Source organism: Parambassis ranga, chromosome 4, assembly GCF_900634625.1.
Source record: "Parambassis ranga chromosome 4, fParRan2.1, whole genome shotgun sequence".
Taxonomy (NCBI): domain Eukaryota; kingdom Metazoa; phylum Chordata; class Actinopteri; family Ambassidae; genus Parambassis; species Parambassis ranga.
Window position 1 is genome coordinate 13606197 of NC_041025.1, and position 10621 is coordinate 13616817.

At 40.9% G+C, this 10621-nt stretch overlaps 1 protein-coding gene and 1 non-coding gene across 2 annotated transcripts; one reads left to right on the forward strand and one right to left on the reverse strand.

Annotated features, from left to right (window-relative positions):
* The first annotated feature begins 813 nt into the window (after positions 1 to 813).
* Positions 814 to 6656, forward strand: tmem38a (transmembrane protein 38A). Its single transcript, XM_028404878.1, has 6 exons — positions 814 to 1066; positions 4153 to 4309; positions 4437 to 4621; positions 5272 to 5359; positions 5623 to 5740; positions 5957 to 6656. The coding sequence occupies exons 1-6, from the start codon at positions 940 to 942 to the stop codon at positions 6161 to 6163; spliced, it is 882 nt and encodes a 293-aa protein (XP_028260679.1). The 5' UTR covers positions 814 to 939; the 3' UTR covers positions 6164 to 6656.
* Positions 6657 to 8540: 1884 nt separating this feature from the next.
* On the reverse strand, positions 8541 to 8613 carry trnaa-agc (transfer RNA alanine (anticodon AGC)). Its single transcript has one exon. It is a non-coding gene; the product is annotated as a tRNA-Ala (tRNA).
* Positions 8614 to 10621: the final 2008 nt, after the last annotated feature.

Consider the following 10621-nt stretch of genomic DNA (forward strand, 5'->3'; position numbering starts at 1 on the left):
GATCACTGAGCGCCATCTGCTGACGGATAATGGCATTACGTTGTAATTTACACATAAACAACCACCACAATCATTTTATAATTATTTGAAATTATAATTTATAATTAGGGATATTATTGTGACATCATTCACATTGTAGATCCTTGAACATATAATGCTTTATTACAGATTTCTCTTGTGCCTTATATTTTTATAAGGCTTAAGACATATTTTTCACGCACACACACACACAAAGATTCATTGAAATGTTGGACTTTAATGCCTCCTACTGGAGACATGTGTTACTGCTGTTGTTATCGTCTATAAAAATAAAATGAAAACACGATATATATTTTTTTAAACATTAAAAATGTTTCTTGTTTCTTCAAACAATTGTGGTATTACTGCGACTTGATCGTGTCGACATTTCTGCATCGTCCAGAAGAATGTAAACAAACAGCAAGTGTTGGATTAGAGCCGATCATGTCACGGTGCGTCAGCCTCGCTGCGGGATCTGATCCGGATTGCGGGATATTTTTTTATATCGGCTATATATATTTTTTTGCAAAGCAGTGAATAAATAATTCCGCACATGCGCCTCCTGCTTTGCTATGACCTCAACATTAAACCTCAAGCAGCGGCTGAATAATGATTGAGATGAAAACAGGCGCCTTTTGTCGTGCAGCTCAGTTTTCGAGCAGCTGAAGCCTCCTGTCGCCTAAAAAAAAGCTGAGCAGCTGGCAGAGAGCGCAGATGAGGATGATGATGATGCTGCTGCTGCTGTTGCCGCTGCATGGGGCTTGTGGAGATGAGTGGTATTAATAGGAGGGCTTGAGTGTCACAGGCTTTCACTGTCGAGACCGGGGGTTTTGGTGGAGAGTCGGTGGACTGGGTTGGGGGGGCTTCCGATCCAGACTGCGCAGTTGGCATTAAAAAGAAAAGAAAAGAACATCAGACAACATGGACAACGTGCTAGCGGTTCTTAATTTGGGCGAATTTGCCCAGATTTTCTCTAAAATGGGAATGTTTCCTGTGTTTGATCTGGCTTACTACATCGTGTCCATCGTCTACCTCAAATATGAGCCCGGTGAGTGTGTCTGACACTTTGTTTCATTGGCTGCTGCTTTTCAGATGAATTATGAAGACTCATGTGTTGTTATGTGATTATTATTTGATGGACCTGCAGCTTAGTGGTGGGATATAGAAAATAAATCTTAGTTTAAACATACAGTTTAAACTGAAACCTTAGCAGTAATAAGTCAAAGTAAAAAAAAAACAAAACAAAAACAAAACAAATACTTGTGCCATTTATTGCTAATGTATTGCTATTTTTGTAGTATGATTAGCCTGTGCAGCCTTACAAGGACTTTGTATTGCTGTTATCTGTGTAGTACCCTATCCTTACAAAGCATGACCTGTTACATAAACTCAGCTTTGCAGCTGCCCTGTATGAGGGGCTGTCTTGTTGCTGCAGCAGCCTGACCTCATTTATACTGTAAGAAACCAGTGGAGTAGATTAAACCACTCAGCTTTGGGTTAAAGCTTAATATTTTCCTAGAATTAACTCATTTGAGCAACCGAGCCTGAGGAGCATGAAACCCGAGAGAAGGCCTGTGCATACCAGTGACTTAAGCAATAAATAGAAGAGCCTGAAATAGACAGTGGGCCTCGGAAGCCCACTGACTCTGTGCACTTGTAGGCTGCATTTGGGTCTGTTACTTTAGACATGATAATAGCCGTTAGGCATGGTTTTATTGCCATTGTGGACACATTAATTAAGTAAAAGTTCGCTCTGTCACATCTGAAGCTTCAGGAGGAGTTACATCACAGGGGTTACAATGATGGAACTATGAGATGTCTCTTAAAGTTCTAAAGTTCCAGTTCAAATGTTTAGCACAGCATTTTTACTGTAAAACAGGAAGCTACAGTCTGCTCTGGTTGGTCAGCTCCTACGGCCTGAATAGGCACTGCCCAGCATGTAGTGCTAAGGAACGCGACATTTAGTCTCATCATTATTGTTTTGAAATTAACAACCTGTAGGAGTCCCTTTCTCTGTAATGTTGGGCATAAAGGTGACATGTCAAACACAAGATTGTGAGAACTACACAAACACTGTAGACATGTCTGTGTTCTTTCTATCTGAAGCAGCAGAATCTTTTTCTGGACCACGTTCCTGTTTGATGTAGCCTTCTCGGTCTTCTGCTACCAGTGTGTAAGAGTGAAGAATCATCATTTAAAATACCAGTTACTGTAAAATACAGAGAGATTTAATATGTCATGTATGTTATGATTTTTAGGCCCAACATTAATCTGCCATAATTAGGTTGCATGATGTGGATGAAGTTTTGTTATTGTCCCTAAAGTGTAGGGCTGTAGCTTGCAGTTGTATTGTACTCCAGTAACCTCAGGCTTGTGTCAGACCTGTACGTCTGCCACCTTTATTTTCATATCTAAAATTTTACAGTCAAATGACTCACGCTGCTAACATTTGCAGGTTTGCCTCATGCGCTCTTTCATTTTACATGTGCCTGCGTGCAGAGTTACCGACTCACAGCATTAGAATGGGTTTCTGAAGTGGATTGAGAAGAAGGAGAGATGAGTGTGGGGTCAGAGGTTAAGACAGGCACGACATTTGGAAGGCAGCAGGAGCAGTTGAGCAGAATGTATTTATAGGGTGGCATTTCTCAGGATCAGATTGCTTCCACGACACCCACCTGTTGTCGGAGATTAGGGCTCACATTTTGATTCATTGGAGGGCCCGAACAATGCTGTAACACCGGCGAGTGTCAGTGCTCATAAAATACAGCATTGCAATGACATCATACTTTGCATTATGAACATAACGTGCCAAGCGACTGAATAAATTAGAGGCTGCTGGCTGCTGTATAGTTACGGTTGCTGTTTAGGCATTCTAACCAAGTGGCAACCTTCTGGGCTCAAAGTTGAAGCCCATGCGGAAGTGTCAAAAGTTGTAATTCACGCTGCAACTGCTGGGGGCTGGCTCCAAAAGCGAGTAATTTCCCATAGACTCCCATGTTAAAATGGCCGACTTCACAGCAGAAATGAACATGTTTACAGCCTGGTACAAAAAAAACATTCTGGTCTCAAATGATAGATTCTCTTGTATTGTCAGTTGTACGGGGCTGAATTTTTTCACAACCCACTCGTTTTAATTGTATTCGGACTTAAAATTACGCATAATTATCCCACCAAGCCTCAAAAACGGCTCTTCAGAAACAAACGGGTGACGTCACAGAAGCTCTGTCTATAGTTTTTACTTTCAATGATTCTAACATGGCGTCACCCTCAAGTGGCCATTAGAGGAACTGCAGCTTTGGCACTTCCACATACTAGGCTCAAGAGAGACTAATCAAGAGATGTCGCCTGTAGCTGTTTTCATGTATATTAGTGGAAATCTGTCAGACAATCACATACAAGCATGAGTATGGCATAAATGTTTAATGCACTGTAACTGTGTTGTCTTTGAAGGGTTTCATGAATGCAATAGGATAAAATAAAATAAAATAAAATAAAAAAGCTCAGATATAAAACATATACAATAAATGACACGTTAACAAGGAGCTGCTCAGGCCTTTGTTTGGCTCTTAAAAGGCTGCAGTCGTGAGTCAATATTAGTTCATGATAAAAAGGCGTATTCTCAGGGCGTAGACAGGGCGTAGACAAAGATACACAGCTCACAGGCACACAAGTCATCCACTGATAATGACTGTTCGAAGTTACTAGTTTAAACTGTGAGAGCGGACAGAAAGTTTTTAAATAATTCTGCCAGTGACTTATCAAAAAAACACTAAGATTTCCTTTGGTTGGAGCATTTTTACATTTTTTCACTGATAAATTTATTATCAATTAGAAAATGTACAATGTTTTGCAAAATATTCAAAAAATAAATATTTGCATTAAAATAAATAACCAAATATCATTGTTTTCTCTCATTTGGTTATTCCACTTGCCAAAGTCAAGTTTTAAATTTGTGCTGCTATTAATTATACATTGTTATATAAAATGCTTGTGAATATACCAAAAGTATAATTTTGTTACATAATAAAAGCCAACAGCTTTATCAGTGTATCAAACCCAAAGATTCAACCTGACCACAAGCTGTGCTGTTCTCATTTGGTGCCAGCCCCTGACAGCTCGTCCTCTGTGTTGCAGGCTCAGTGGAGGTGTCTCGCCGGAGCCCCGTGGCCTCCTGGCTCTGTGCCATGCTCTACTGCTTTGGTAGTTACATCCTAGCGGACATCATGCTTGGAAGCAGCCCCATCGACTATTTCCAATACAACAGCCACATCTTGCTGGCCTCAGCTGTCTGGTGAGAACCCCCCCTCATATTTGAACACTTTAGAGATTGTAAATACCAAAGTCCAGATCTTCGACTTCATGTACCATTTATCTTTTTATCTCATTCTCCTCTATTCTTCTGTCAAATCTGAACACAGGTACCTTATCTTTTACTGCCCCCTGAACCTCTTCTACAAATGTGTGACGTTCGTGCCCATCAAGCTGGTGTTGGTCGCCTTGAAGGAAGTCGTCCGCACCCGCAAGATCGCCGCCGGTGTTCACCACGCCCACCACGCCTACCATCACGGCTTCTTCATCATGGTGATCGTTGGCTACGTCAAAGGTCGGTGTCTCATACAGTGTTACATACAGAGTATGCTATGCAGATGATCCTGCCTTTACTCCTTCATTGTTTTCAAAAGTAGCAGAATGTTGTAAACATTTGCTGTTTGGCAGACTCTTCAGACTTTGCTTGTTGTGGCAGTCTGCTGCATTCACTGACAAAGATTCACTCCATATTTAAACATTGATAAGATGCATATCTGCCAAGATAGTTTACCATCTATGAAAGACTTACACTGCACACATGATGAGATCAGGGTTAGGATTGATTCCAGTGTGGGTCCTGGTTCACTTAATGTTGGGGGTCATTGTATGATTATTATGTGCTCCCTCCTGCGGGAATGGTATTAGTGACATTTGGGACAGCAGTGGAGGTTTGGACAAGTTCCAATCCACATTCTAGGGTGGCAGTATTTTCTTCCCGTGCTGATTCTTCTTGAGTTTCTCCTGGATCTGAGGCCACTGTAGGCCCTTGTAGTTGCATGAGCCTTTTCCAGGTAATCTACCAGAAGCACTGCTTTTGCATTCTATCCTCATAATCCACATATCTCCACATAACCCAGCAGTGAGACCCCCCAGGCACTCATGTTTGACACAAAGCAGACATTTTTTGTCCTCATTTTTTCCCACTGTCTATTTTTACCTCTTCAGGATCTGGAGTGGCTCTTATGTCCAATTTTGAGCAGCTGCTGCGTGGTGTGTGGAGGCCCGAGAGCAACGAGATCCTCAACATGTCATTGTAAGTGTGTAATGTAGAAATACCCTCATATCTGTCACCTCAAGTGTGTGTTCATGTCAGCCAGCATGTATCACAAAACAAGGAGTTAAATACCAGAGTAAAGGTGTTAGTAAAATAAAAGTTACTTTGGTCCCCCCTGGTGTTTGCATCGAAAATGACACTTTAAAAGACCTGGAACACTTTTACAGGGGCTCTGTTCGGTTATTATCATCACTCTGCTGCAGTCACACATCACACTGACAGTTTGTCTTTTGTTTTGGCAGCCCAACCAAAGCCAGCCTGTATGGAGCCATCCTCTTCACCCTGCAGGAGTCTCACTGGCTGCCAGTATCTAAGAGCACCCTCATCCTGGCCTTCACCCTCTTCATGGCGACAAGCAAGGTATGATCAACACAAGAAGAATCTTTGTTTTATGAATGTAGTTTGGGTTAGAAGAGATTTCTTTGTTCAACTGGGATTCATGCAACCAAAGCTGGGTCTTAGCCACATAAACAGAGATTGATTCTGTCATATTAACATGTAGGGCCAGGCTAAAACCTTTGTGTGTCATAAAAATGAATAATCTCCTAAAATGAGTTCTCTGTTTTGTCCTCTCAGGTGGTGATGACCGCCCGACACTCTCACGGCTCCCCCTTCACCCTCATTGAGTCCTGGATTTGCCATCTGCTGTTCGGCTCTCCTCTGGGTAGCAGCGAGGAGGACCACCACCACGCTGCCGCCTCTGCCGCCTCAGCTTCCCCCCTCAAAACTAAAGAGGAGCTGAGCGAAGGCATTCGCAAGAGGAAGGCCAAGAAAGCCGAGTAGGACACCATGCTGCACCAATGAAACTGCATCTGATGCGCCCTCGTGGCCTCCGTGTGATGGAACTTCCCATTCCTTTCTAAGGAAAGGGGCAGTTTGATGTTTTGCCCTTTCTATTAGAGCAACATGGTGCTTTCTGCATTTTACACAGCACAAGGACTCTGTATATACCAAGGCTAATGTCTTCACACTTGAACCCAACCTGGACATTTTAAAGCTATTTATTCACGTGTCTGTGAACATCTGTGCTCAACACTGTGTGGTCATTTAGGAGCCGCCTGTCTGTCTTCAGATGGCCTGTGTTCAACATCAGTAGTTGTGTTACAGGGGGTGTAAGTGGTTTTTCTTTTAGTCCTTCAAAGTAAAAATACAAAGTAATGTGACTCTCAATCAGGAATTCAAATGTGAATGAAGCATTATGTGAAAGAACATTGCTGCTTTTTACACTGAGATGAGAAAAGTTCATATCTTAAAATAAAATCAAGAGAAACATCGAGTCTTTGTGGTGCCTGTATGTTCTTTTTATTCAGCGATATGGGATTTGTTTTCCTTTCCCACTGTCAGTTTTTATAGACTGAAATTTTGAGGTGATAGCGAGGTCACATCATCCTGGCATCATCACAGGAGGGCCTTTGTCACCAGACTTGACGGAAACAGGCTAAAATGGAGATGCTATATTTGCCTGCAACATTTCTCTGTTGCCATTCTGCTTTATAATCTCTGTTGTTGTTTTGGTTTGTGTTATCTTGCCTCCTGTTGACTTACATTAGTTTTTAGACTTTGTGCTGCCCCCCGTGAGCAGATAAACTAGCGTGTTGCGACCACAGAAGACAGCAAGTTAAGTGGAGCAGAGATAAAGGATTCTATCTAACCTATCCTCTTCCTTACGAGTTATGGTGATAAAATGATGCGATGTGATCCTGCTGGTGACTTTGGGCAATGGCTAAAAGAACAAGATGATGTATAATTCACCTCTTCACTGTTTATCAGTTTATCAGTGGTCACCATCTTGTCTTTTTTTGGAGGCAGATGAATTTGGACCATTGGATTTGAAACTAAGATCAGCCAGAGCTCTACCACTTGGGTACACTGGCAGATTGGCAGAGAATAGACTGGAATGTGGCAAATTCAGCCAGATTGATTGCATGATGACCACCACACCTCCAGCAGAGGGACACTTACCTGACAGGGAGAGACAAACAGAATATACACATATGAAGAGTAAAAAGATACTTACACTATAGCTTCAGAGATGCCTTTAATGAAGATTTGAACCATTTTGTTATCCACCAACAACACTATTACACGTATTACAGCTGTAATAAATGAATAAACCGAGTGTAGTCCAAAACGTACAGTAAAATGTAACAAAGGTGGTTTAAATATTGATAAAGGGTAGGTGAATCTTAAATAACTTTTAATGAGCAGTGCACAAGCAGAAATGTGCCACTGTGTTCTGTCACAAAAGTTTTACAACTTGAAGTGTATGTATTATCATGAAGCTTAAAATTTTATGTGGAGGATGCAGGGATCGATCCCGCTACCTCTTGCTTTGCGTTCACTGTATCGCACTAGCCGAGCCAAAGTAGGCCCACACAAACCAATCATGTTTCACCTTCGGCTTACTTTTGATTAATCACGTTCCTTCCCTGTTGGCTTACTTTTGACCAATCACGTTAATCCCCTGTGGCTTACTTTTGACCCTTCCTCATGAAATCGATAAGGCTAACTTCACCTTACCTCATAACCTTTTTGAATTTACAACATATCAGCCATTATCTGTTTAGATACAGTGTGAGTTTTTGAAAATAAAATGGGCCGACATAGCGATTGAACATTATACAGCACACGTTTTCTTCAAAGTAGCCTAGAGTAAACCTGTTAATACAGAACAAAACATGTCGCTACTGAGTTAAAATCATGGCCACCCGCTTACAGGCGATAAACCTGCAATGGATTCTCTGTATACTGATAGATATCACTCTGTTGTTCATTTACACGTACTACCATGTAACAGTGTATACCGTATGTATAAGTAAAGTAGCCTACACGTAGGCTAATTGTAGCTCCAAGAGGTCACAGGATTTTCTCTTGATTTATTAACTGATCAGCATCCTATGCTGCCATATTTGTCAAAGGAAAATGTTTATAGTTTATAGTTTTAACATTAAAAGTAACTTGTAGGCAGGTACAAACTAAAGAAATTCAGATATTGGGGTTTTCAAAATGAATCAAAACAAATGAAATTCAAATTGAATGCTGTGACACAAAATAGCTGATGATTAGGAGTGCTGTGTCAGAATATGAAGAACAGCAAATTTCATCATTGTAACTGTGTGCATTATTACTTGTTTGTTTGTGTTTTGTTAAAAATGTTATGTGGAGGATGCGGGCATCGATCCCGCTACCTCTCGCATGCTAAGCGAGCGCTCTACCATTTGAGCTAATCCCCCGTCGGGTTACCTTGAAAGACTTACGTCAGACTTACGCAGCCAAGCAGGCTACTGTCTATATTTGCGTTGATTGATGATTCTGGCTTCTCTCTGGAAGCCAGTTGTGTTTTCATCCGAATGTAAGATAACCTCAAACTGATTTATATATATAACCACTCATCCTCTCCTGACAGACAACAACACAAATGTAACGCTCTGCTGCCATCTGCTGGCTGCTGTTGTAACTAACTAATGTTACTATGTTATACTAATGTATTTGTATGCATCCTCTCGCATTCGGCAAAGTTTTCTGAATCTTCTTTGGGCGCATTTACTCATTTCAGCCTTTTCATACACAATTAGGCTGTGTTTATTAAATGAAGTACGTCGTAGAAATATTTCTGTATAAACACAACGGCACCATTCGCTTTCCAGCGGCAGTCAATACGGAAGTATAGTTTCTTTATCGTCCATGTTTCAAATATATTATTTTCACAGGTGAATTTTTTATTACGGCTGTTTTGGCAGAAATGTATAAGAATGGAACGTTCTCCAAAGTCAAAAAAGCGTTTTGGAGCATGCGGGCATCGATCCCGCTACCTGCCGCAGGAGCTCCACAGAGTTAAGGTACTTTAAATCAGGGTAGCTGCTGTTCCTTCTCTCTGAGACTGTAAAAACAAAGATGGCCCTTAGAGGAGCTTCTCACACTACTCACTCCAGTGACTCCACAGAGACAAGGTGTTGTGTTTAGTTGTAATAATATGGTCCTTTGGGGGTCCCAACACTGCTAATGTCTGTACACCTAACACACCTAACTGTATGTAACCTAACTGAATAATAGTAATCTATTGAATAAGTTCACACATTTTGATTAAACAGGCCTTGTATCCTCACATTAATTTTTCATTTTACAGTCTGCTTCTTCGTCTTGTTCTTCTTCCCATTCATTTAGAGCATCTGCCTAGCTGCTGTTATGTAACTCTCAGGGTGCTGGAAGGTGACAGGAAAGGTCTGAGGTCAAGCTGGGGTCACGTCCTGAGAAACTCAGGAGCCTCCTGTTGTGTTCACAAACTCTTGTAGCCCAGGCAGTAAAACCATCACTAATGAAGTTTGCAGGAGGTTGTTACACTCGACCTTTAGCCTTAAACATTCCTTTAAGATCAGGGAGGGAAAATATGTCTGTTTGCTGCATTTTTTATGTGATATACGTGGCACAGTTCACTTACAGGCTTCAGTTACACGGGTAAAATTATCAGCAGGAAAACATACAAAAGTTTTAAATCAATAAAAAAGTGCCTTTATAGCTATGACTGCTAGGTAGTATAAAATTAAGGAAGATATGAAGGCTTAGATTTGAAGCTCCTATTTTTGGATTCTGTAACATAATCACACCCATGGGAAAGGCTTCCCACTCTTTCACAGATGCTTTGTGTCATTTTGTGTCTTTGGTTTGTTTTAGTTAGAGAGTTTTATATCCTCTAACTGTTTCTCAACACTTGTAATTATCGTATTCGTTTTACCTCTCTTTGCAATCGTTTTGCTCTGCTCTGTGGTTTTTGTAGGTCTGTTTGTAATTATTTAAAAAAAAACACTTAGGCCATTTTTGTGGCAGTGACAAGCGGCTATGTGCATTGTGTTTCTGTGGAGGTCCATGGTGAGTATTTCCCGATCTTTTAGGCAAGGCAGCAGAGAGGAGAGTGGTGAGAGCTTGTCAAGGTAATGTGCATCATGGCGCTGCAAAGAATGTAAGCAACATCTGCTGATCACATTACTGACACACACACAGACATGCAGATATAATAATGAATTTATGAACCATTAAATGAAATCTAACTCAGTCTGATGCCTGTTTTCTTTATTATAAAACCAACCATTTAATGCATTCAGATATTGAATGAAAAAAAACAATTTTTGTTTCACTGGTTTTCTTCTTTTGAAAAGCAACTACTTTGAAAAGTAACTTTGTTTGACCATGTGTGGTGGAGACAAAATTCTGTTCGGTTATGATAATATTCATGTGTTTAAGAAA